The sequence below is a fragment of the Hirundo rustica genome, chromosome 4 (assembly GCF_015227805.2).
Source record: "Hirundo rustica isolate bHirRus1 chromosome 4, bHirRus1.pri.v3, whole genome shotgun sequence".
Taxonomy (NCBI): Eukaryota; Metazoa; Chordata; class Aves; order Passeriformes; family Hirundinidae; genus Hirundo; species Hirundo rustica.
The window spans coordinates 52,097,624-52,121,985 of NC_053453.1; the positions used below are offsets into that span (position 1 = coordinate 52,097,624).

General features: G+C 39.6%; 1 protein-coding gene across 1 annotated transcript; it reads left to right on the top strand.

Annotated features, from left to right (window-relative positions):
• Positions 1-107: 107 nt before the first annotated feature.
• ST13 (ST13 Hsp70 interacting protein) lies at positions 108-23,926 on the top strand. The gene is made up of 12 exons (XM_040061960.2): positions 108-313; positions 4,852-4,909; positions 6,136-6,205; positions 6,310-6,380; positions 6,892-6,958; positions 7,533-7,617; positions 10,879-10,989; positions 12,223-12,325; positions 15,463-15,579; positions 16,287-16,350; positions 17,520-17,614; positions 22,206-23,926. The coding sequence occupies exons 1-12, from the start codon at positions 204-206 to the stop codon at positions 22,332-22,334; spliced, it is 1,080 nt and encodes a 359-aa protein (XP_039917894.1). The 5' UTR covers positions 108-203; the 3' UTR covers positions 22,335-23,926.
• Positions 23,927-24,362: the final 436 nt, after the last annotated feature.

Below are 24,362 nucleotides of genomic sequence, written 5' to 3' on the forward strand. Positions count from 1 at the left end.
GGAAGATTCCACGACGCCGTACGGCGTTTGCGAGCGCGTCCGTGGAGTTTTTGGGCGGGACACTGTTTAGCAGGGGCAGAGCCAATGCTGGTGGGCGGAACCAGACCTGTTGTGGGCGGGCCCTCTGGTGGGCGGGGCGGGCTGGAAGGTTCCGCGGCCGATGGGCGGGGTAACGAACGTGCCTGGGCCGCTACCGAGCCGCCATGGACTCGCGCAAGCTGAGCGAGCTGCGGGCCTTCGTCCGGCTGTGCAAGCAGAATCCGGGCCTGCTGCACACTCCGGAGCTCGCCTTTCTCCGCGAGTGGGTGGAGAGGTCGGTCCCGGGCCGCGGAAGGAGGCGACCGTGAGGGGCGAGGGGGGAGGGGTAAGGGGTGTTCTGACGCGGGACGCGCTGAGGGGAGGGGGGCGTATCTTTCCAGCGCGTGCCGGCACGCGGGCGCGCCGCGTGGCCGGGATAGGGCGCGCGCAGTGTCGCCCCCCCGGGTCCGGTCCGGGCTGCGGCCTTCCCGCCCTCTCCTCTCTCTTTCTTCCCGCCCTCTTCTCCTCTTCCCGCCGGGATTACTCCTGGCGCGTTAAAAAGACTTGTTAATTTTTCGTTTTGTTTCGTTAATGCTGGCTATTCCCATTGCAAAAAGCCTGCCCCCCGGCCATCTCAGTGGCTCGGTTTTCCAGCCTGTAAAGCCCCAGAGTAATACTGAGCTAATTCTCGCATTACGCAGCAGAGTTGGCTAGCGTGTCTTAAAAGGGAGACGAGTTTGTGGCGAGGTGAGTGACGTTGATTTACATCCTGGTACCCAAAAGCACAAAATACCTGCCAAACACAGTCCCCGTCCAAAACGTGTTTTGCTCTGTGAAGTTTATTGTCTCCGATGTAGTCGAGTTCTCCGCTCCCTGTGAACCATTGAGGTGCCTGCTGTTTATGCTGCACGTATTCTGTGTGAGCGGGGCCTGCCATAACAGATGCTGCACAAGTAAAAATTCTCTTTGGGTTCCACCCTGAGCGCCCAGAAGCACGAGGCTGGAAGGGTTGGGGTTCCTTGCTGCTGGCAGAGAACCCACAGGACCCCTGTGTTCAGTTAAGGTGCCTCTGCTCGGCTTTGGTGTCTACTGTGATAAAGAACTCTTGAGAAGTGAGGGACATAAGTTCAGGTGTTAAGCAAAGAGAATTTGAAAGATTTTTATCTAGCGACAAACTGGGATTTGTTTTAGAAAATTTGCATTCATCAGCAGGGTTTTGTATGTATAGATGTATATATATGAACATACATGGGGAGAAGTAAATACTGGCATTTCACAATATATCTTGCAATGAAAATGGCTACAATGAAGTTTTTATTCGTGTTTTTTTACAGTGATACTTAAATTTTTTATGCATCTGAATAATACTGTGGTTGTAAAACCACTGGTATTTAACTGAACTTGGTTTTGCAGTCCTGACAGTGGACGTACCTCTGCCTAGGAGGGAGATTGATGTATGTCTCATCCTACTGCAGGTCTTTATTCCCTTCGCTATGCGTAAAATACTTCACTGCCTTACCCTAGACATCTTCCAGTACTTCTGTTGCATAAATCTGAAGGTGTGGATAGACTCCGTTAAGAGGGAGAGGAAGAACACTGACTTCTTTTTGCCAAAGAAAGTGTTAGGGAATGGAAGGATGAATGGAAAGATCTGACTTTCTCCATGTTAATGGGAAGGGCTATAATTTCCAGATTAATTTTTAGAATTTGTATTTGGTGCTTGTCTTATAAATACAGTAACTTCATTTAGAGCCATGGAATGTTTTTTACGTGTAAAATCTTCACTGAATGTCTTTATCTCAAAAGTTAAAAATACTTCAGAGCAGAAGCTCCTCTACAGCTCTCAAGTTTTCTGGTTTTCTTCACATGTTTGAGTTAAATATTTGTCTAAGTGATACACTTGTATGGCGATAGTGTTACCTAAATCACTTATCATGCAAAACTGTCTGGAATTCTGGTGGGTTTCCCTCTGCCTTTACATAGTAGTGCTGTGTGCAGTAGTACTGTTAAGTGCATTATAGGGCCTGATCATTCTTCAAAATGCTTCAAACAGCATGGCCTACCTCCAGGTGGAAATAAACTTGATAACTCTTATACCTCTGTCTGGTTTACCTGCCTTAATCTGAAAGACATAGGTTTGTTTACCTATGTAGTGTTATGAGTGATTAGAATAATGACTAAATTACACTAAAATCCATAATTAACTTTTTTGACTAAAATTCTGCTAATTGCTTTGATTTATTTTTTCCTTCAACCTAGTGATAATTTAAATTATGCTAAATACTCATGAAGGCAGAATGGGATGCTTTATTTCTGATTAGCTGTTAGTATTGCGTCAGTAACCTTATGTCTTACCTGTTTTCGTGCACTTGTTTTCTAACCCTTATTCTGCCTAGCTGTTGTATTTAATTTCTTTTTTGATGTTTTCTATAGAGAAGGCATACAGTAGTGCATGAGTGTGTTTGGAAAGTATTTTGACATTCCTTTTGTCAAGCCCACTTTCTCATAATTGCATAAAAATACAAATGTTTTACTTGAATTATTATGAAATGAGTCATTAAAGGAAACACGTTTCAAAACCCAGCAATTGGACAAAGAAATAAGAGCAGTCCCTAAAAATCAAACACTGAATCCTAGGCTGTCTTTTTTTTTTGCTTGTTTGTTTGTTTGTTTTGTTCAAATAGGTTTTTACCCTTTTGAATTCATGGTAGCCCAATTTCTCTCTAACGATAATTTTGCTGTCAGTAATAAAAGTGGTTGCAGAAATCACATTTGCAGTTCTTCCAACAAGTCATAAATGTGACACTTCATGGCAGTGATGAGTGGAAATGTGCAGTTATTGTTGCAATGGAGTCCTCATAACTCCCAGTTGTTATGGGCATCACACACTTCAAACTCTTAGTGTGTCTTGTGTGTGTGTCTGTGCTTTTTCTGCAGCTCAGTACCTGCCTTTCCCTACAAGAGTGTCTTGTGTTTCCATATACTGCTGAGGTTTAATACATTGCAAACTTCACATGTATCTCTGCTGTGTGTTCAATCATTGTTATCAAATACTGAGTTAAGAGATTTTTAGAGTAACTTGCTTTTGAGTTATTCTGGGATTATGACTGTAGTTTAAATAGAGATTACCAGGATAGCAAAAATATTTTCAAGTACTGTGAGTGAAACTGTTTAGCCTTGGCAGTTAATGAAACAGCATATTATAAGACATGCGTGTATATTAGTAAAGATTTCTCCAATTGAACTAGACTTGGATAGTTTTCCGAGGGATATGAAGAAAACAGAGGAGACTAAGTTGTTTCAGTCTTGAGGTGATTTAAGGTTTCAGACTTAAAACCAGCTAGTACCATGGATATTAGCTATTAGCTCTGCTAAAATGTTTTGTAACTTGTAGTTTTCTTTATGCAGAAGTACCAAGGCTTCACTAGATGGTCCCTGTAGTCCTCTCCTTGGTTTTTAGAGACTAATAGAGTTATGTGTTCTATTGTCAGCCTATGAGGGCAGAAATTTAGGAGGAATGGTTAGTCTGTGTTCTGTGTTTCTGCCTGGCTGGATAATGATTTCTCAGACTGCAGTTGTTTAGTCTTTGCAGTGTAACTTCGATTAAGTAATATCGACATCCCAGAGACACATAGAGACTGTTGCAATAGCTTCAGAAGAGCATTGTGGAGTTTGTCACTTATTGGGGTTTTTTGACAGATTTTCATTGTAAATGAGAAGTAGTTTAGTGCTGTTTGCTTGCCTTTTGCTGCAGGGCCTTGTGCCAGGACCTGTCAATCCTGTCAACTCCTCCCACTCCTTCTACCCTTTCTCTTCCAATTCATCCCTATCCCTGTCCTATTCTGCCTCATTCAGGTTGGTTTTCAGCCAGTTTGAGGCCTGACTCTGAGGTGCTGCTGACAGGAGGAAGGAAGGAGGGGAGAATGGATTGCAGTAGCTTGACTTAAGAAGCTATAACTTCTCATCCTTGGGATACAGTTTATGTTGCTCTAATTCCTGAAAGCAGATAGTCCTTCCAATTCCTCCTGGCCAGCCCTGTTTACCCATCTCCTTCTCCTCTCCCCTGCATCCCATCTAACCAATTGTGTGGAGCCACAAGGAGTTGGTTGTTGAGTTCATGAAAACATTTTTATTGAAAACTATCAGTAGGTGGAAATGTGGGGCAGGGGATTGCTGGGAATGGTATTCCTTGTGGTGTGCTGTCATAGTTATGATTAGATGTTCTATCTAATAGTTGGAGAATTCAGCCTTTGCTTATTCCTGGCTGCTTATCAAAGTCAGTAGCATGTGGAAGTTTATTCTGTGTTGACAGAATGCTCTCTCCACCAAGAATGCTCCTTAATTGTGGCGAAAGAGAGGCAGGAATATTGCAATATGTAAGAGAAATTTTTTTTTTCTAGGCAGCGGTTTCTTTTTAATTGCATAGGCATTTTAGGTTGCTCTCTTTAATTGTTTAACCTCTGTTCAAAAATAATTTAATTTTAGTAATATCTATAATCGTAATCATCTAGTTTTGATTCGAACATAAGTTACATTTAAAGGAGAAAATCCATTTGAGCCGAGAGGCAACTTTTCCTTGTGAGAAAGGGTGGGTGAAGGGTGATGCGAGTGAGTACAAGTCTCAGTGGAGCTGTACAACAGTGTGCATTGCACTACACTGAGAAAAGTGTGGGGGATGTGTACTCTATTTGCTGCTTTGACAGTGAAATGGATCATCATGTTTTGTGTTACAAGAAAAAGCTGAGATGATCAGCATTTGAATCAATAAAATACATGCCACGATTTTGTTAATCTTACAGTTTTGCTTTGTCTTTTCTCTGTTTTGCTGAAAAGTATGGGAGGCACAATACCGCCTGCTCCAGCCAGTGCCTCCACAGAGGAGACAAATAAGGTGAGATATGAAGAATTTATCACTGAAAATTGATGCTGGCAAAATTACTGAGCAGCCGAGGGGGAAAATTTGCTGTCAGTTTTCTCTCAGGTGGGGGGCTGAATGTGAGATTTCAATCTGAAGCCTGCCAACACACATTGTGTGTTGTAGATGACTTGTTACAGGTGGCTTCCTAGTTAATTTCAAGAGTTATGCTCCATTTCCCTAATCCTGAATGCCTAATGTTCTCTGCAATGTAAATGCCATACAGAGTCTTGATTTCTTTTTTTTGTTTTGTTTTGTTTTCTCTTGTCTGTTTATAAACCACTTCTCTCATCATTAGTGGATTAAATTATCTTTTCATGAGAAGTATTAACAAGCATGATAAGTAATGAAGTGATCTGTTGAACTATCAATTTTCTAGGCAGTATTGTGGAAGATGTTGCCTTTTGTTGATTTATTTTAAGGGAGAAAATAAATTTGCCTTGTCGATATTTATATCAGGATTTTTTCAAGTTTGAAATTCCTTTGGAAAAAAGATGGGGTTTAATTTTTTTCAACAAAACATGGATGCTGGAATTACTGGCTAGCTAGAGCAATACGGAGGCATTTTGTGCATATACTGAATATAGTCTGTGATACTAAGTGTGAAGACAAGGGACTTCTATCTGTGGTAATAGACAGGATGTGCTAAGTTATGGGATTCAGATGAAATTTACTTGAAGTCGATAAGAAAACATTTGAAATTTTTGAAAAAAATACTCTTTAAGTATGTAGAAGTGGCAACAAGCTCAGACCTTGGCAAATGAAAACAATATTTAAATCACTGTCATCAGCTTATTGTTCCCTGCTAAAGGACCTTAGCTTAATGGCATTAAATTGAGAGAATTTTTGATCCAGACAACATGAGGGAAGGCAGGAAGATTGGAAAGGTTGGTTAGTAATCACTGCAAAACTGGATCTGAATTGGATGTTATTTGTTTTATTTGGTTTTGGTTATTGAATTACAAAATTTGAAGGACCAGCTTTACCAATGATAGAAGTTCATGAGTCCAGATTTGGGCTCTAAAATATTTGCATACATGACAGGCTTAATCTGAAAGGAGGGAAATGGAGATTAGTATCTTGAAAATAAAATGGTTCAGCTGTATAGCACTCTGATTTTTCTAACTCATTTTTATTTATGAGAGCACAAATAGAGCATCAGTCAGAAATAATGTGTGCTTACAAATACATGTCTCTTTCAGGGCAAAGCAGAGGAATACCCAGAGGAGCCAGTTAAATCACCGGAACCAGAAAGTGAAGAGAGCGACTTAGGTGGGGAAAATAGCGACTTGATTGCATTTTGCCAATGTGAAAATGATTCTGAAAATCCTGTCTGTGTAGATGGACCTTAGTCTTGCTTTTTATTTTTCCCCCAGAAATTGATAATGAGGGAGTGATTGAACCAGACAATGATGACCATCAGGAAATGGGAGATGAAAATGTGGAGGTAAGCAAGATATTTTCAATGTGGCAGTAGGAAAGATAGGAAAGATTGAATGTAATCAAAGATAGCAGCTGAGTGAAGATGAATACTCTATTATCTGTGTAGCCAGCTGTTGTTTTGGCTCTTTTTCTTCTAAAGAGAAAACTTACTGGCTTAAAATAACATTCTTTTCTTATTCAAGGCTAGAGTCAAACAGAAAGTTCCACGTGGAAGATCAGGTCAGAAAAAGGCAAAGAAGTTTATCAAAGCATCCATGCAAACTAGATATGTAGAATTCTACCATTATTCATCTTGGCTTTCAAGTCTTTTATAGCTAAAAATAATGTTGACTTCAAGCTGAAAACAAAGGTTTTGTGGGTTTTTTTGAACTATGATTTAAATGCAAATTAAAATTAAAGTTCTGGAATTGGACAACTGAAGCACTTTCTCCTTTGGCAAGGTCTTAGTGTGGTCATTCTGGCTTGGACTCTATAGCTTTTGGGGTTTTTGTGTGTTTTTCCTTTTATTTTGTTAGGTAACTGAAGAGATGGCAGATCAAGCTAATGAAAAGAAGATCGAAGCAATAAATGCTCTCAGTGAAGGTGATACATTGTTCTTAATACTTACTCAAGGACATTATTTTTGATTCTCCTATTACAAAAATGAAGGTGAATGTCTTGGACCATTTTGAATGCTTTAGAGGAGGAGAAAACATGCTTCTTGTTGGATACCCAAAACTATCTAGAACATGAAAGCTTTTTCAAGTAATGTTTTTCCAATGTAGCTTTAGTATAGGGAAAGGTGGGAGGGGGAATGAGGTACTGCAGCATCTTAATTACAAATTGATCATTATAGTAATTCTCTCCGTATTATGATTAGTGTCTCTAATGGTTTGTCTTAATGCAGTGAGAAGGTGTATAGTAAACATGTGAATTCTATTTTATTGCAATTAAAGTTAAATATGCAAATTTAACTGGGAAAAGTATCTCTTCTCCTCAAGCATTAATTTTGGAGTTTGTACTTTAGTAACATAGCAAGAGGGAGAAAGTAATTTTTCTTTGTTGCTAATGTTCTCTCTAAGAAGAGTCTAGGCACATAACACTGTTAGGCAGGTTTGGGAATTCGGATGTAATTTCATTACATAATGGTTGAAACTTCACTGGTACTTATATTTAGGGCACCTTCAGAAGGCTGTTGACTTGTTCACCGATGCTATCAAGCTGAATCCATGTTTGGCCATCTTGTATGCTAAGAGGGCAAGGTGAGTCATAAACTAGTTATTTATGTTTCTACCTGTTCGGTTATTTTCCTAAGAAGCCTAAATATAAGGCAACTTGAGGATCTGTGTGAAGTTGATCCACAGGAGGGAAAGGTAAGTGTTCATTTCATGCAGTTTCCCTTCTGGTTGACTCACCAGATTCATTGTAGCAGCCATATAAAGAATCTTGGTAACAGAGTAAATAACAGAATGGTGTTCCAAAATGCATTGTGGTAACATTACAGATACTTTCCTGTCTGACCTTCCGCGGAGCGCCCTGGCAGTCAGGCTCGCACTGCCTGAGTTGAGACTGAAGCACCTTTGCAGCTACACCCCCCACACTCACACAGTCAGGTTTCCTTGCTGTCTTGACCCTGGGTTTCCCACAGCAGACTCTCAGACATCTGGATCCTTAAAATAATTTAATCATGGTGCAATAACAAAATAACGATTTGAGCTGGGGCCTCTGAGGTGGGATTCCAAACAAAGGAAGCCCTGGGCTTTTATACCTTCAGAGTCTGTGCTTGTGAAAGTCTGGGGTCATGGGGTCCTGCCGTGTCTGAGAGTGTCCAGTCACCTGGCTGGGCCACAGGTCCCTGTGCAAAGGTTGACGCCAGTTCTTGCCAGGGGCTCTCACCCTCTCACCACCCAGAGCTGAATCTTCAGCTGACACTCCAGCTGCGCATGGAGCTACCAGCACTGAAAGTATTCCTCAACAATAGTGCTTTTTGGTATGTTGAGATAGAATAAACTCTGGGTTACAAACACTTGTAAAATCTGAAATGTATTGTGGGATTAAGATGATGATTGAAATGATACTCTGTTTAGATGCAAACTTAGTTAAGAATCCTGTGAATTCTCTCCCTGTAGTACCTGCTAAATGAATTTGTTAGTATACCAGGTTCTGTTCAACAGTCTTAGGTTTGAACAGAACACATCTGTACCTCAGCCCGTTCTCTACCCACCTTACTGCTACTTACATCTACCAGACTGCAGATAATGCATTGGGAACTTTTTAAATTCATAACGCAGAAACATATCTATCTTCCTGATTCTTCAGTCAGGCTTGACAAGTAAGGGTTGCAGAAGCAGATTTTTTTTTCCTGTTCTTACCAAAAGACCACTAATCATGGATGATTTGATAATTTAGGATCAAAAAAATGGATCTTTCCCATAGCAAAGTTTTATTCCAAGAGAACTTAAATTTTCATAAGATTAATTAATGCTCTGAAAATACTGTTCTGTTGTAATGCATCTTGACTGGTATTTGCTTTGCTGGGTGTTTTTCTTTCCGTATCAAAGTTTTTGCATGTAACACCACTTGTGTGCCTCAATACACTGTTGCTGTTGCCATCATGACAGTATTTTTAAAATCTCCTACAGTCCTATCTTCTCAGGACTGGGTGTAGCAATGAAAAATAAGAATGTTAGGAGAAGTTTAGAAGTTCCCTCAATTTGGCCTGTTGTAGAAAGAAATTAATAATATGTTAGGATATAGTAAAACTTGCCATGCTGACAAAGTTCTAGGAGTAATCCATGGTTTTAGTTCTGGGGGGTTTGTGTGTTTGAAAGACTAGGGGCTTTGTGAAGCCAGCAGCATTGGAATGGCTCTCATTGATGAGGTGTAGCTTTGGGACACTTCCCTGTCCACCTGTTTGTTCCTAGAAGACAGTGTGTGACTCTGTGCTTGCTTTATAAGAAGCCTTAACAATGAAGTTACTTACAGGAATTGTTGATAAACTGTTTTCAAATACATGTAAAAGGGAGATGTAGAATTAGGTGTAGATGTTCTGTCGTGGAATATGTTGAATATTGGATGCTCTTGTCAATTCAGGAATGTTTTTTAATGTTTCCTTAAGAGAGTTTTAATTTTAATTACTTGAACCTCCTAAAGTACTGCTCTACTAGTTAATCTGATATGCTTGTGTGTTAACAGAATTTTCAGTTTTTACATTTAACTGACAAGGGATTGGGGCTTCTTGCATAGTTTGTGTTTGTTTTGCTGGGTTTGATTTTGACGACTCATCTCCTGCCTTCTTTTCCTCATGACTCTAGCTGTTGTTCCTTGTAGCCTGTGTAACTCCTCATGCTTTGTCTTATTGTGTTAAAGACTGTGCAATGTGGCATGCAGAATATTATTGTTGTTTTGTTCTAATCGCTGGTTGCCATTGGCCAGAGACCTCAAGCCCCATGGAGCTGAACTCTCCTTTGCATTTATGTATCTTCCTGTCTGTACTGAAGTTATTCTTGCTGGCAAGGCTTGAGTTGGAGCAATGAATTGTCTAGGTTTGGAAGACAGGTATCTGCTAGGGAGGGGCAGGGCCTCTCTAGGAATGGGGAATTCCAATCCCCTCCCTCCAAGTTATTATAATTTAGAAAATTAAAAGGGCTTTTCAGGCAGAGGTATGGGGAAAAGAATAACAGTTCTTTAGTAGCAAATATATCAAGGCAAACGAACAACAACAACTACAGCATTAATAATAAACAGAACCAGGAACCTCGAGGGGCTTTGTTTCACAAAGCCCGGGGCAGTCTGATCTCTTGGCGCTTCGAGAGCACCAAGCTGGAACGGTGGAAACTCCGGGGCTGGTGGCTGGAAAGGCAGGATGTCCCTGGCAGGCAGGGGGGATGTCCCTGGCAGGCAGGGGGTGTGGGGCTACAGCGTAGCAAAAGAGCAGTGCTGGAGAAGCCGCGACTCCTGGACAGGGCTGGCACAGCTCCAGCAGGCAGGCAAAGGGACTCAGAATTCCTGGGCACACGAGCACATAGGTGATGGTAGATCTCCCAAGACCAGACTTTCTGTTGACCGTGGACTTCTCCCACAGCAAAAACCAGCCTGGCTGTCCTCTCCGATGCCCAGAGCAAACAGGACCCCCAGCTTCCCCAGCCCTGTCCTTTTCCCTCCCCCAAAACTCATGTGATCTTCCCCCTCCCGATGTCTTTTGTGTTGGTCAAGCACCATCTAAGCACCAGCACTTTCTCTTAGCAACTTATGGGGGAAAATTCTTTAAGGCAAAAAGGAACAAACCTAACCCCCAACATGACTGCTTTTCAGTTCTTGTTCATGACTCACCTACAGTGCTGGGAGAGTGAGACTAAATTTTAGTGACTTTGTTATCTATGTTACTATGAAATCTTTTTGAACTCAGCTCTTCAAATGCATTATCTCACTAGCTTGCCTGTTAGTCATCCAAAATTATTTCCAGCTTAAGTTAGTAACTTGGTATTTCAATATGTATGATAATTGTTCCTGTTCACCCACAGTGTTTTTGTGAAACTGCAGAAGCCAAATGCTGCCATTAGAGATTGTGACAGAGCCATCAAGATTAATCCTGACTCGGCACAGACTTACAAATGGAGGGGGAAAGCACATAGGTAATGAACTGCACCTGTACTTGATATTATCTTTACGTGGGGGGATAGTTTTGTTCATACATTCTTTCCTTCTCAGTGCCTCTGAGCTGTTTGTCTTGTACCTGAGAGCAGTAGCTATGAGCCAAGAAACCATTGTGCTGAGTATGTGGCTTAGAGAATAAGAGTGATGGTGATTTATTGATTGCAATTTATGAGTAGTCCTCTTGACACTGTCTCGTCAACCCCACCGAACCCTTCCTCTCTCTCATCTTCTAATGGCTTGCTGCTTTTCTGAATAATATTTTCTTGTCATTAGGTAAAAATTATGAGATCTAGGACTGCTTGTTTTATTTGTTTGGAGATTTTTTGTTTTCACGTAGTTCGGTGAGGGTTTTTTTGGCTGACCTCTAATTCTTGAACATTTCTCTGCTGTCCTTTTTCTTAGACCCTGGAGCTCTTTTACATAGTAAATTTAAATACCTGGTTATTAGGGAACCATTTGTTGAAACTGAGAAATGTTATTAAGCAAACAATGTAATTATTTAAAATGCTGTTAGGCATTCTGCCAACTATAGTTAACTTTTTTTTAATAGCAATAAATCAAGAAAAAGGTAACAGTTCTTATGTTTTATATAAAAGTGGAAGTGGAATGCTAATAAACTTTTTAATAAGTGTTTAGAGAGTAGTTTGTTAGTGTCTGCCTAGAGAGTAGTTTGTTAGTGTCTGCCGTTTTCGTTTACTGTATGAAGCCTAAGAGTGGGAAGACTAGAGAATAGTTTGAATTAATGCCTCTGTCTGTGAGCAGAAGTGCTTTCACCATTTAGTAATACCACCATTTGCTTAGATTTTTAATTATCAAGAGTATGAGGCTTACATGAGTGTTTTAATTAAGAGCATGGTGCGTCCAGTCACAAGGTTTGAGTGCTGAGCAAGAGGATCCACTTAAGCATGAGGTGGTAGTAATGCTTCGTGAGTTAAGCTAGGGTACCTTCTCCCTGTTAGATCATTCTTTGACAATGACATGATCTCATGGAGCATTTTTTACTCATTGTTACTGTAAGCATATGAAGCAAACAAGCAACTGTCCTCTAATGGTATTGTAGTGTGCAGCTTAGAGGAAACACCGTGATTATTAAATTTCTGGAAGTCCTTGTAGCTCTAGGTAAAATTTCTGAGTGATGCATGATTAAATGTCTTGAAGACCTAAAAATGTTCCGTTTTTCCTTCTGACTGTTGCTGTCTTCTGAATTCCAGACTTCTTGGTCACTGGGAGGAGGCTGCTCATGATCTTGCATTAGCTTGTAAGCTGGATTATGATGAAGATGCAAGTGCCATGCTGAAGGAGGTGCAGCCAAGAGTAAGTGGGGAGCAATGCTGGAGGTCTTTCCTGTATTTGAGTGTCATAGCTGCCTTCATATTCTTCAACAGGCATTGTCTGGAAGAAATGTGTTTGTATGTCTTCCGACACGTCAGACTGAGTTTATAAATACTTCTGTCTTTAGTAACAGCTGTTTATGGCTGTGTATTGAAAAATAGAATGTGTGGGGCTGGGCATGTAACAGAAATATGAAATACATTCCTTTTTAAAATTTTATCAGAAGAATCTGAAGTAGTTGAAGTTTGCCAGGTGTTTTAGAATCTAGACTAAAAACCTTCAGAAAAGCCAGAGATAGCTGATAATTGATATTTTCCTCCCAAGATATTTTTGAGTTGATCAAAGCTTTGACCTTAAGCACATTTTCCAAAGGAAGCATTTTGCTGTGGTTTGTACTTTCATTAGTCAGCCCCATGAGGGCAGCCTCAGCTCTGCACAAATGGTTTTCAACTGTTCTCCCCTGACTGGCCCCAGCAATCTTCTGAGAAGAAATTTCTGCAACACTATTGATAGCAGGCTTTCTTTTTCGTGTTTTTACCTGTTCTTTTGAAGTGATTGATACACCGCAGATGGCAGCTATTGCATTGTGTTGGATTTATGTAGGAAGTTTTGGAGAAGGTGAAGACTGCAGGGCTGGCCTCTTGTAAGGAGAGACCTGAGGCTGCTGCCCCTGTGTCAGAGGGAGCCAATTCCAGCTGGTGCCAAAGCTGAGCAAGTCAGTAATGCCAGTGGTGCTTCTGTGATAACATGTTTAAGAAAGGGTTAAAAAATGCAGTGTAACAGCTGTGAGTGGGAGGGCAGTAAAGAAGAAAAATACCAGAGAAGCAACCCCTCAGAGACACCAAGATCAGTGAAGAAGTGAGTGAGAAGAGGTGTGCTGGGCATGGGAGCAGAGATTCCCCTGCAGCCAGTGGAGAAGCTCATGGTTAAGTGGGTTGTCTTTCTTGAGCCCGTGGAGCTCCGCCGTGGGGCAGATCCACCCTCCAGCCCATGGAGGATCCCATTACAGAGGAAGTAGATCTGCTGTGGAGAAAGCTGTGGCTCATGGCGAGTCCCCTGGAGCAGACTCCTGGCAGAAACTGCAGCCTGCAGAGAGAAGCCTACACAGAAGCTGGTTTTGTTGCAGGAGCTTGCAGCTCATGGGGGACCCATGGTGGAACAGTCTTGTTGTTTAAGCACTGTACCTTGTGGGGACAACCACACTGGACTGGCTTGTGAGGAACTGTATCCTGTAGGAAAGGAAAAAGATGTGAGAAGGAAGGAGTGGCGGAAGTATTATGAACTGATGACAGCCCCCATCCCACTCTGCTCTTGAAGGGTGGAAGAGTGGGGAATGAAGCAGTAAAGCTGAGCTTTGAGAAGAAGGTGGCTTTACTTTTGTTTCTCATCATCCTGCTCCATTTTAATGGGTAATAAATTAAATTAATCTTCCCCAGGCTGAGTCTGTTTTGCCCGTGATGGTAGTGGCTGAGGGATACTGTCTTTATCTCAAGCCAAGAGCCTGTTGAGGAGGCGGGAGTGAGAGAGTGGCTTAGTGAGCATCTGGCAGCCAGTCAAGCTTAAACCCCCACATGCATAAACATTCCTGTGTCTATAACTTCAGCTTTCACTTTTTCTACCATGTCTTTTCTATCTCAAGCAAAATGACAATGGAAACCCATTTCACAACCTGTTAGTCTTCTGTTTTGGATAAGATTTCTGTGGTTAATAATAATTAGGTCTCAACTGGTTTTCTTAAGAAATAATACTTAATGCTTGGCTGAGGGGGAACCTTTTCTTTCTCTGTTAATCTGCCTGAGTACAGAAACATTAGAGTGAGTATCTGTGATACATTGATGTGTAGTTGCTAATTGCATGGGAATTTGTGTATGTAGCTCTAGGAAAAGCATAGGATCTTTTCATGGGTGATTTTCAAAATCTTTAGTACGTGAAAATGATGTATTCATCTAATTTATTCACTTGAAGCTTTCCTAGAATTTTTTACTTTGTAGCAGTTTCAGCTAAAAGTCTAAGTCAAATTCTAGAAACGTTTAGTTTATTTTGAGAAATACTTAGAAATAACAAAAATCTAAAATTTACGCTTCATTAAAAAGAAAACAGAACACTTACCATTAAATGTCAGTGATGTCAGGATATGATAGCAGGTACTGCATTCACTATCATTCCTGCTTCTTCTAATGTGTTTTCTCTGGCAGATGCACTTCAGGAATGTTGTAGTATAGAATGAGTATCTCGTAGCTAAAATTAGTTGTATCAAAGCTCTGCTACTTAAAAAGTAATTTTTTCCTTTAAAAAATATTCTAAAACAATGCAAGAATAGCCATTGTCTTAGTAGTATCTTTATTCTTGCACCAGGTTTTTGCTATGTGTTTTTTAGTTACAGGAATGTTACACAGTAACCATCATACACTAGTTCTGCAATCATGAACCATTTTTGCAATTATTTCTAAGGATATGTTCTGTTTTGAGGAAAGCAGTGCTGCAGTTAATTCTGTTGTTATAAGGAGCCCTGAGTGAGGAGCCTTGGCAAATAAATTGTTAACTCCTCTTTTGCTGGGACTATAGGTTTAATACACCTGATGAAGAAGTTAGTAAAAGGAAGCAAACTTCCTCCCCACCAGCCCATTCTTGGTTTGGTTGAGGAATTCTTTTGTCTGCTTGTGTTGGTCTGTACATGCTGTAGAGGTATCTGAAAGAGTGATAGCACTATCTAGAAAGTGTGTGCAGCGGGAATTATACTTCCTATTGTGCCCTTTTCCAGGGCAGTTGCTGGTTTTAGCCCCAGAGAAATCAATATTTCATCATAAAACCAAAAAAGCACATGGAACAATAATATGTTCAAGTTCTAACGATGATGCAAGTCATGAAATGACTGCACAAAAATATTGTAGAATGCAAGTTCTGGTGAATCCAATCAGTCTTGAGTAGACAATAATGACTCCCATGGGAAAGAAGTAGCAAATGGCTCCTAAAACAAAGAGGCTTTTAGGATGCAAAATCAGATCTTATTTTTAAGAACTGGTAGAACGAGTTCATTATGCGTACAGGTGTTTTGTATTGAAATACATTGTCTGATATGCTAGAAATGTATAGGAACTCGTGGTATTCCATTGTGATAGGCTCAGAAAATTGCAGAACATCGACGAAAATATGAGCGGAAGCGTGAAGAAAAGGAAATCAAGGAAAGACTAGAAAGAGTGAAGAAGGCACGGGAGGAGCATGAGAAAGCACAACGGGTGAATATTCTTTTAATTTCTTTAATACTTCCTAATAATTTGGAGAGTATTCATTTTAGTTAAAATTAATTACAGAGGAAAAATAATTTAAATGTAAGTTTTAAATTTTAGAGAGATGGTTTTTCCCTTGGTTACTTAACCAGTAGTGAAATCTGGAGAAGGGGGCATTTGAGTTCATCTGGGTTTATTGCTTGTGACAAAAACAGTCTTTGGAATCTCTACTAATCCTGTATTTCAGGAAGTCAGTTATTGTGTGACTGTTCCAGAATATTTTTCACTTAAAGTACTTAGATATCCCAAAGTGGGAGGTTTTAAATTAAGAATAATACTTTGCTTCTCTTCCTCAATTCCCAGCACAGTTTCCTTGCTTCTTTTTTTTTTTTTTTCCCCTCCTGCTTTAATGATGTATTTTAATATTTGGAGGGTGGAAGTTCTAAAAATACAGTTGGGAAGCTAAACAAATGATACAGTTCATATTCAGTAGAAACATACCCTGCATAACTAAACTGCAATCATGTACAGAATTAGGAATAGACAGAGCAATTTCTTGTCAGCGGTTTTGAAGATAGTAGAGTGCTTTGTTTCTTGTGACAGCATATCTGCCTGAAACAGTCTTGGCTATTTTTTTTCTCCTAAACCCAGTTGAGCAGTAGAAAACAGGCTGCAGTTCCATTGTTCTGTGTGGAATGATGTGCTTTCATCTGCAGGAGGAAGAAGCAAGACGACAAGCAGGAGGAGCTCAGTTTGGTGGCTTCCCAGGTGGCTTCCCAGGTATTTTATTTTTCAGCAGAAATACTTGAAGCAGAGGTGGCTGTTGTTTCCATATGGAGTATTATAACTGCAGTTCTTATAGCATTTGTTCTCAAGACAGAATAATCTTATGTGAAGTTTAGAACTTGTGTACAAATAATTCTTGGAATACTAATGGTAGGAGGGTTGGGATTCTTTCTCTTGAAGAGGGGATTGATGGTGTGTAGCAAGTAGAGGGAAAACAAATCAATAATTAGAGGATAACAGAATGGAAGGATTTAGGTCTGTGAAAATAAAAGAAGCAGAATTTGCTTGATAATGTGTTTAAAAATGAGTATAAAAATGTTTTCTAAATTACCCAGGGTACCTTGAATCCATTCTGCTTAACAGTAGTTTAAAGTTGAAAATTTGGATTGAACATGAAGGAAATCTGTGCTGGTTGCAAGCTGTTGACAGAATAGTTTTTTTTAAAGGAGGTAGTGCAGATTACCTTATAGAAAAGTTATGTTTGACAGCTTCACAAAAATCAGGCTTTCCACGTTAGACAATGAACTGGGGAGAAACAAAAGTACTGATGCTCTTGAAGATTGAGATGCAGTTGAGATAGGCTGTGCCTGTGCTCCAGGTGGATCAGCAGCCAGATGGAGACCATATGTGTCATGCTCAGCACACCTGGGAAAGCTGCAGAATAGGGATTCCATAAGAGAACCTCAAGTATTTTGCTTCAGGGATATTTTTCTTTGTGTTTTGTTGGAGTTTCTTCCCATTGGTGGCACAATTTTTCAAAACCTAAAGTTCCTGCCAAATGTGGAATGTGCCTGGGACATAATACTGAGCTGTTTCTGCCCTAAATTTTTCACCCCAGGCATTCGAACTCCTTATGTTCCTGAGCTTGTGACCTACCTCATTTAAGTTAACCAAGAAATAGGAGGTTTGTATTCACTACAAGCCTCCTATTCCATTGGGTTAAAAACATGGATGAAATAAGACGTAGGTTTTAACAGAAAGAGAAGCTGAAGACCCTGCTCTCCATTGAGCGGACCAGCTATAGCTGCATAGAAGACATGGCTTTAGAGATGTGGCAAGGGCAGTATGTCTGTGGCAAGTATGTCTTGGTCTCAGTGAGCATAATTACTGTATAGGTGAGTTGAACATTTTTCATCATGCATTTTTTTTTGTCGGATTTTCAGGTGGTTTTCCTGGGGCTGGAGGCATGCCAGGAATGGCAGGTATGCCAGGTCTCAATGAGATTCTCAGTGATCCAGAAGTTCTTGCGGCCATGCAGGTGAGTATTTGTTAATGCCACAGCTACACCTTCTGAATGAGAGAAGAACAGCACCTATGAGACTGAAGGGAGGAAGGAAGATGTGACCTTTTGGATAGCAATGGTGTGCTTGCTTATTTCTGTTGTAAAATTCTTTCCTGATATGTGTGACACCAGACTGTCCGGATTCAATGTTAGCTGTTTTTCAAACTAATAGAAGCTTAGTTAAGGATGACACATAAAACCCTGCCCCCTGTGACAGGCAAAACTGTGCTATATGCAGTTGTCATCTCTTTTGAAAAAGTCACTCGAGTGGTTGTTTTCCACACATTATAGTTCACTTGCTCATTTTTTGAATGCACACACTTTGTAGAGGGATAACTATGCATAAACGATACACAATATATTATAGTAATATTGTGATGAGAATTGCCTCTTAGGAGATTAAATGTTTGAGGTTTTGCCAGAGACAAAGTATTACTAGAATAGTTCTTCATCTGGCATTTTCTGAAATTGTATTCAGAAAGCTTACTTCCCAAGTAGGCTTGATTAATTGCTCATTTAATTAATTGCTCAATGTCATAACTACTTCTACTCAAGAAAAGTACTTAAACAGATTAAAGGGAACATGTCTGACAACACCAGTTTTAAGGGAAGGTGGGCTAGAAGAAGTCAGAGCTATGTAGTTACATTTGCATTCTAATATGATCAGGTATAAAACTGTTTTGTTTCTTTTTTCTGGATTACTGTGATTGGAGTTACATATTGTCCTCAGCTCAGTGAAATAAAGGCATCACAAAGGAAGCTTATTCAGTATGCCCTGGAATCACAGAAAAATCATCACTTTCTGTGCGAAAGTTCACGGGTTCATTCCGTTAATGCTTGCTGATGTTGGAAAACATACCTTTACTTAGGCTGCCACAGTCAGCAGTGTTGGCTTGCATGCAAACCATGCAGAAAGGGCCCTTGACTTGTAGCTGTCTTCCTACCAGGCTACTTCCTGCTGTAACACTGGAGTTTGTGATAAGAGGTTGCTGAAAACAGTTTTGCGCTGCAGCTAAATATTAAGTGCTTGTCACAGCCTCTCCATTGCATGCTGATTACATATGCCTCAGCATAGGGCAGGACTCTAGCAAGAATGTGTGTTGACAGTGTTTTCTGATAATGAAGTAGGCTTTAGCATGTACAGCCTAAGTTAGCAAACTTTGAGTCTCTTACTGTACTCTCTGTATCAACTTTGTATCTAGATAAAATTTATTAGAACTTGATCGATGTCTACACTGCCACCTTTTCCTAAAATGTCCAACTCTGCTTTCTTGTGGGTTGTTTTTTGTTGGTTTTTTTTTTGTGGTGGTGGGGTGTGGGTTTTTTGTTGTTGTTTTTTGGGGGTTTTGTTTGTTTGTTTGTTTTGTGTTGTTTTGTGTTGTTTTGTTTTGTTTTGTTTTTTTAATTGGCTGTATAACCTCTAGTTTTAAAAGACAGTAGTTTCTACTGCTTGGTGTCAGCCCAGTGCAAGTGTGGAATATGTTGATAGATAATGTTAGCTGGCAGCTATTATGTCTGTTATCTGAGGTAACAAAAAAGTCTGAAAAGACTGAATCGCCCAAGTCTCTCCAAAATTGCTTTTTAATTGATAGTCTATAGAGGCTTTTTATAGTGAGGAGTTGGTGCCAAAATGGGGGTATTATAAAAGTAAAGGGTACCACCTCAATCTCTTTAGACTTGCTATGATTTCATCATTTTGGAGACTATTCTCCATGAGCTAACGTGTGCCTGAGTCTTGAAACATCTCAGTAAACCTGACAACCATGGATGCCTGAAGACAAGCCAGATTAAACTGGTTTTGCTGTTAACTTCATTTTGTCATCCACAGAAGCAACCAGAGAACCAGATATGGTTGCCTGTGGACAAATTTAGGAGAGTTACTGCTTGTCATTGGCATAACTCTTACCTGGTCTTGGTGTGACCCTGCCTGAGCAGAGGGCTTGGCCTAGATGATCTCCAGAGGTCCCTTCTAACCCTAACAATTCTGTGATTTTGTGATCTCTGCAAACCACTATAAAAACATCTTTCTTGATGAAGCTTTCTAGTTCCATTACTTGAAGATTTATTTCTTCAGTTTTTTGTTTCTCTTTTTTTTTTTTCTCAAAGCAGCAAAACTTCTCTTGCATTTCTTTTCACAGATTCCTAATGGTAGCAAGTTGTTACTTTTTGCAGTGACTTCTAATGCATTTTTAGCTCATCTCTCCCTAAGCTTTCTAGCCTCCAGAAGAATTGACTGAAATTTTAGTGTGTTTTATTTTACTGTTTTGTCTATCTGTGTCTTGGTTTGAAAAGACAGGTGTCTGCTAAGGAAGGCAGGAGCCTCCCTTGGAATGGAGAATGTAATCCCCCTCTCTCTGAATTATTATAATTTTGAAATTAAGAAGCTCTCAGGCAAAGATACGGGAATGGGAATAAACAGTTCTGCACTAGGAAAATAAAAATAAAAATGTAATAGTACAAAAAACCAAATATTGACAGAGTCAGAATACAGCCTGACACCCTGTTGGCCAGGGTGTTGGTAGCAGTCCAATCAAGTCCTCCTGGAGTGACAGATGTAGTTCTGTTGAAGGAATGAACTCTAGAAGGGTGTATGTCTCTAAACACATGATATTTATATTTTGGAGTTAAGTTGAAGTTCTTTTTATAAGGAGTGATCTGTAAGATGAACCCATGGATTTATGTAGCCGTATGTTAGACACACACTTCCAACAAAATGTGCTAAGTTTGGGGGGGGAGAAAAGTAGTGATAACTTTTTTCTTGGAAGTATTATTTTTCCTTCTGCAACTAAAGACCAGAACATTAGAAAACTGAATGTCTCCCTAGTACCATTAATAGAATAGCTACCATTCCACCTTATGAACTAAACATTTCCCTACAGAAATGTTGATGTCCTCAGTTTTATGCTTTATTTTGATAAAATTGCTCATCGCTGTTAAACCTTTGATATTATAAACACTCTAAGGCTGAGAGCTTCCAGGGAGTCACATAAGTACAGAATCATTTACTTGCTGTGAATTTATAGGAAAGTGAAATACAGCATGAATAAGGATATTTAACATTCATTTAGGAGTGCTTTGACACAAACTAGTGACTAAGATTACTCAGCTTTTTGTTCCAGATTCGTATATAACTGAAACCACAGACTTAGCAACGTGACACAATCTTTATAATCATATGCCCTATTTTGAAATCAATTCAAGAAGTCTGAGACTGTGAAGTCTGCCTTTTTTCTTTGCATGGGAGTCCTGTAAAGTGGAGAGAATGTATCTAGTCTCTCTTTTCTGAACTTCAGCATTTTATTTTCCATAGACTTTGCAGATTATGTTCTGTGAGGGAGACAACACACTTGTAAATCCCCCCATAAGACTGGACTCTTGGTTCCCAACATGCGTAAAATATGACTGAGGTGTGTGGGTGCTTTCAGTGTAGTACACACCTACCAAATGCAATTTAGGATCAGACTTGTTAAACAGCTTTGATGTCTGATGCTAGAGTAGAATAGATAGGATGGTGTTACTGAAGCACAGACAGCTCTGAGCATACTGGTTGGGTTGTGATGGTTTCCAAAGGACATGTTTGTTGTAGCAATGGGTTAGAAGTCTAGGAAGCAGTGTGTCTTTTGGTGAAAATAATTAAATGTCCTAGAAAAAACAGCAGATGAAATTACAGCTAGCTTGCACTTTTGTTGCATTTAAGAAAATGGGAAATTTTTGTAGGTATTGCTTATAATGGAAACATTTTTCCAGGCTGAGATGTAGAATTGTTACATACAGATTCATTATGTTCAAAATACACACAGGTAAAATGATTAAAACCAGTTCAAGTTCAGCGGAGGCCAAAGGTTACTGTAAGTACAGGAAAAAGGTATTAATGCTTCTTATACTAGAGAAGAACTTATAACAGAGAAGATAGAATTGGTTTTTTGGGCACTGACTTTGTTGAATGTGTGGATGTATTTATCAACTGCAACACAGTAGTGTGATAAGATATAACAAGGTTCTTTTCCAAGTGTGAATTTTCAGTGGCGGTGAGGAATGACTGAGAATTAGATGCATTTTTAGAAGCCAAACATTACTATATTTTCTGCTCACAAACCAACAGTTTCAGGCTTCTGCTGCTAAAATGAAGAAATAAGGATAAGAATCAGCTGTTGCTCAGAGCAGAGTTATCCTATCACGCATGCTACACATACCAAACTCCTACCTCCTTCAAAATGCATTTGAAAGATGCCTGAACAGAAATAATAATACAATAGGTGTGGCTGTGTTTGGTAGCTCCTGTTTTGGGAAGACAAAAATCTTACCCTATCCCCCTTCTCACACACTGAACTATTACTGTAAGAAGTTCAGTAGTGACTCTGGTGTTTACTGACACAGCTTTAACAACATGCACTGTATTATTGGGCTGTCTTTAGAGGCTTCTTGCCAGAAGTCTAATGTCGGCTTGTCATGTAAAAGCTGAGCAAGATTAGATTAATGTGGAACCACATAATCACTTTTTTAGAGTTGTTTATTGTTTTTTTTTTTACAAATGCCCTAATTTTTTTTCCTTTTTCTTTTTGTCCAGGATCCAGAAGTTATGGTTGCATTCCAAGATGTTGCCCAGAACCCAGCAAATATGTCCAAGTACCAGAGCAATCCAAAGGTCATGAATCTCATCAGTAAATTGTCTGCCAAATTTGGCAGCAAACCATAAAATCCCTAGTTCTTAAAAATCATATCTGAACAGCAAGGATTAGATTTGGCTAACCAGTGTTGCAATAAAACAAACCATTTTACCTCTGATCATCTTAAGAAGAGAAATAGGGTGTTCTGAAGAGAACTGCTCTCTAGCCCCAAGTACTGACTTTATTCAGTTACTGGTTTATAGAACTCAAGTTATATTCAGATGAATATGGTTTTCAACCATCCCTTCTTGTCCAACAATTGCAATCTTTCATTATAAGTATTACAAACAGTTTTCTCTGAATGAACATTCTTAGAACAAATTATAGTATTCCAGGAGTATAAGATAAAAAGATGCTATTTTTTTAAATTGCTCTGACTGAGCAAAGGGGAAAGTACTTTAACAACTGAAGTCTGTCTTAATCCCCTTAGGACAGAAAAATAGCAAAGGTGGGACAAGTCTGAAGAATTAACTAGCTAAAGGAATTGTTTGCAAATACATTTTTTTTTTTTAATGGGTGATTGGCTTTTTAGAGCTATTCTCAGTATAATCAGGCTAGCTAGTTACTGGAACTTCTAGCAGTACTACCAATACTGTATCATTTTGATCACCACAACTGTGCAGCAAAGGTACAGTTCCACTCTTTGCACAACCTGGCATAAAGTACATACTGCTGAGGCCACAGATGTTTTGTTACTTGTTCAGTTCTTGTCCAGCACCTTTACTTAAGGTTTATTTATCAGTCTGGGTGTGGGAGAGCATCTTCCTGTCTGTGCTTGTGCTCTTTTCACAGTTGGCAGGCCCTCTGCTGGTTGCACTCACCCTTCCTTGGGGCCATGCTTGCCAGGTTGCATCTATTTGGAAACTTTAGGGAAGGAATCCTGTTCCCATCACTACCTCTGTCCCACTGAATGCAAGCCATCCAGAACATGTACATGCAGAATTACAGATTGGTGAAGGGGAGAATACCCAACAAAATTGCAGCTCTGGGTTCTAAATCTGTTTGGATCCTTACATGCTCACAGATTAAAACTTCTTGGTCAAAGTCCTGCTGTTTCTGTAGAGGTGATGACTCTTTCTTCACCACATTCTGTAGTCTTCCATCTTTTTTTGTAGCCTCTTGTTTTAAAAAAATAAATAAATCTGTTGTTGTGGTTTCATACCTCCGTGGTTTTGAGGCTAGTGATACAGCGGAAATTATTAAGTAATTGGAACAGACAAAACATTCTTCTAACACATGCATTTATCAGCATGGGTATCTTTGAAGCAGTGTGTGCTGATGATGTTCATTGGATTTGCCTACCAATAAATGCAGTGCTTCTGTTTGTCTTGGATGAAACATCTTTATGTGGAAAAAATTACCATAGTTACCCATTCACCCCTTGAGTTTCAAGGTTTGTGTTACTCTTTTGTATCTAATTCTGTATCTTAAGCCATAACTGATGATACCATTTTTAAACAAATCTGCTTTGATGTAGCAGTTGCAAAAAAGTAAATCCCCATATGCTTTTTCTCCTACTAATGACCCTGCACAGTTCAAATGTGAATCTTTTTGCTTAAGATATACAGTTCTGAATACTTCTTTTAGCCTTTAAAAATAAAGTATGGTTTTGAAAAACACAGCTTTTTGGAGTTGTGTAGTTTTCTGGTAAAAAATATTTTGCTTAAATTGAATGTGGAAGTGCTTTAATTAAACTGTATATATAACTTGTGTTTTAAATTGGAACAAAATGCCTAACGGCTCATCTTCATGACCAAATGAACTCAAATTACAATTGTTGTTGCTATGTGCATGGCTTTTGGTCATAGTCTTGATCTCCCATTCCCAAGAAGAGATATTTAAAGTAGTCACCCCTCAATATAGACTAAATCTTGACTTCTGCATTTAGGCTACTGCATATGTGTTAAGCACAAATTAGAATATCTTGAATATTACAGTTTCCTGTTATCCCAGCTTGGCTGTTTGTGTCTGTCTAGCCATGAGTAGTCAAAAGTAGAAAGTTACTCCTACCTAATAGAAACGGTCATATCTGTGTTCTTCCTCCTTGCTTGCATATC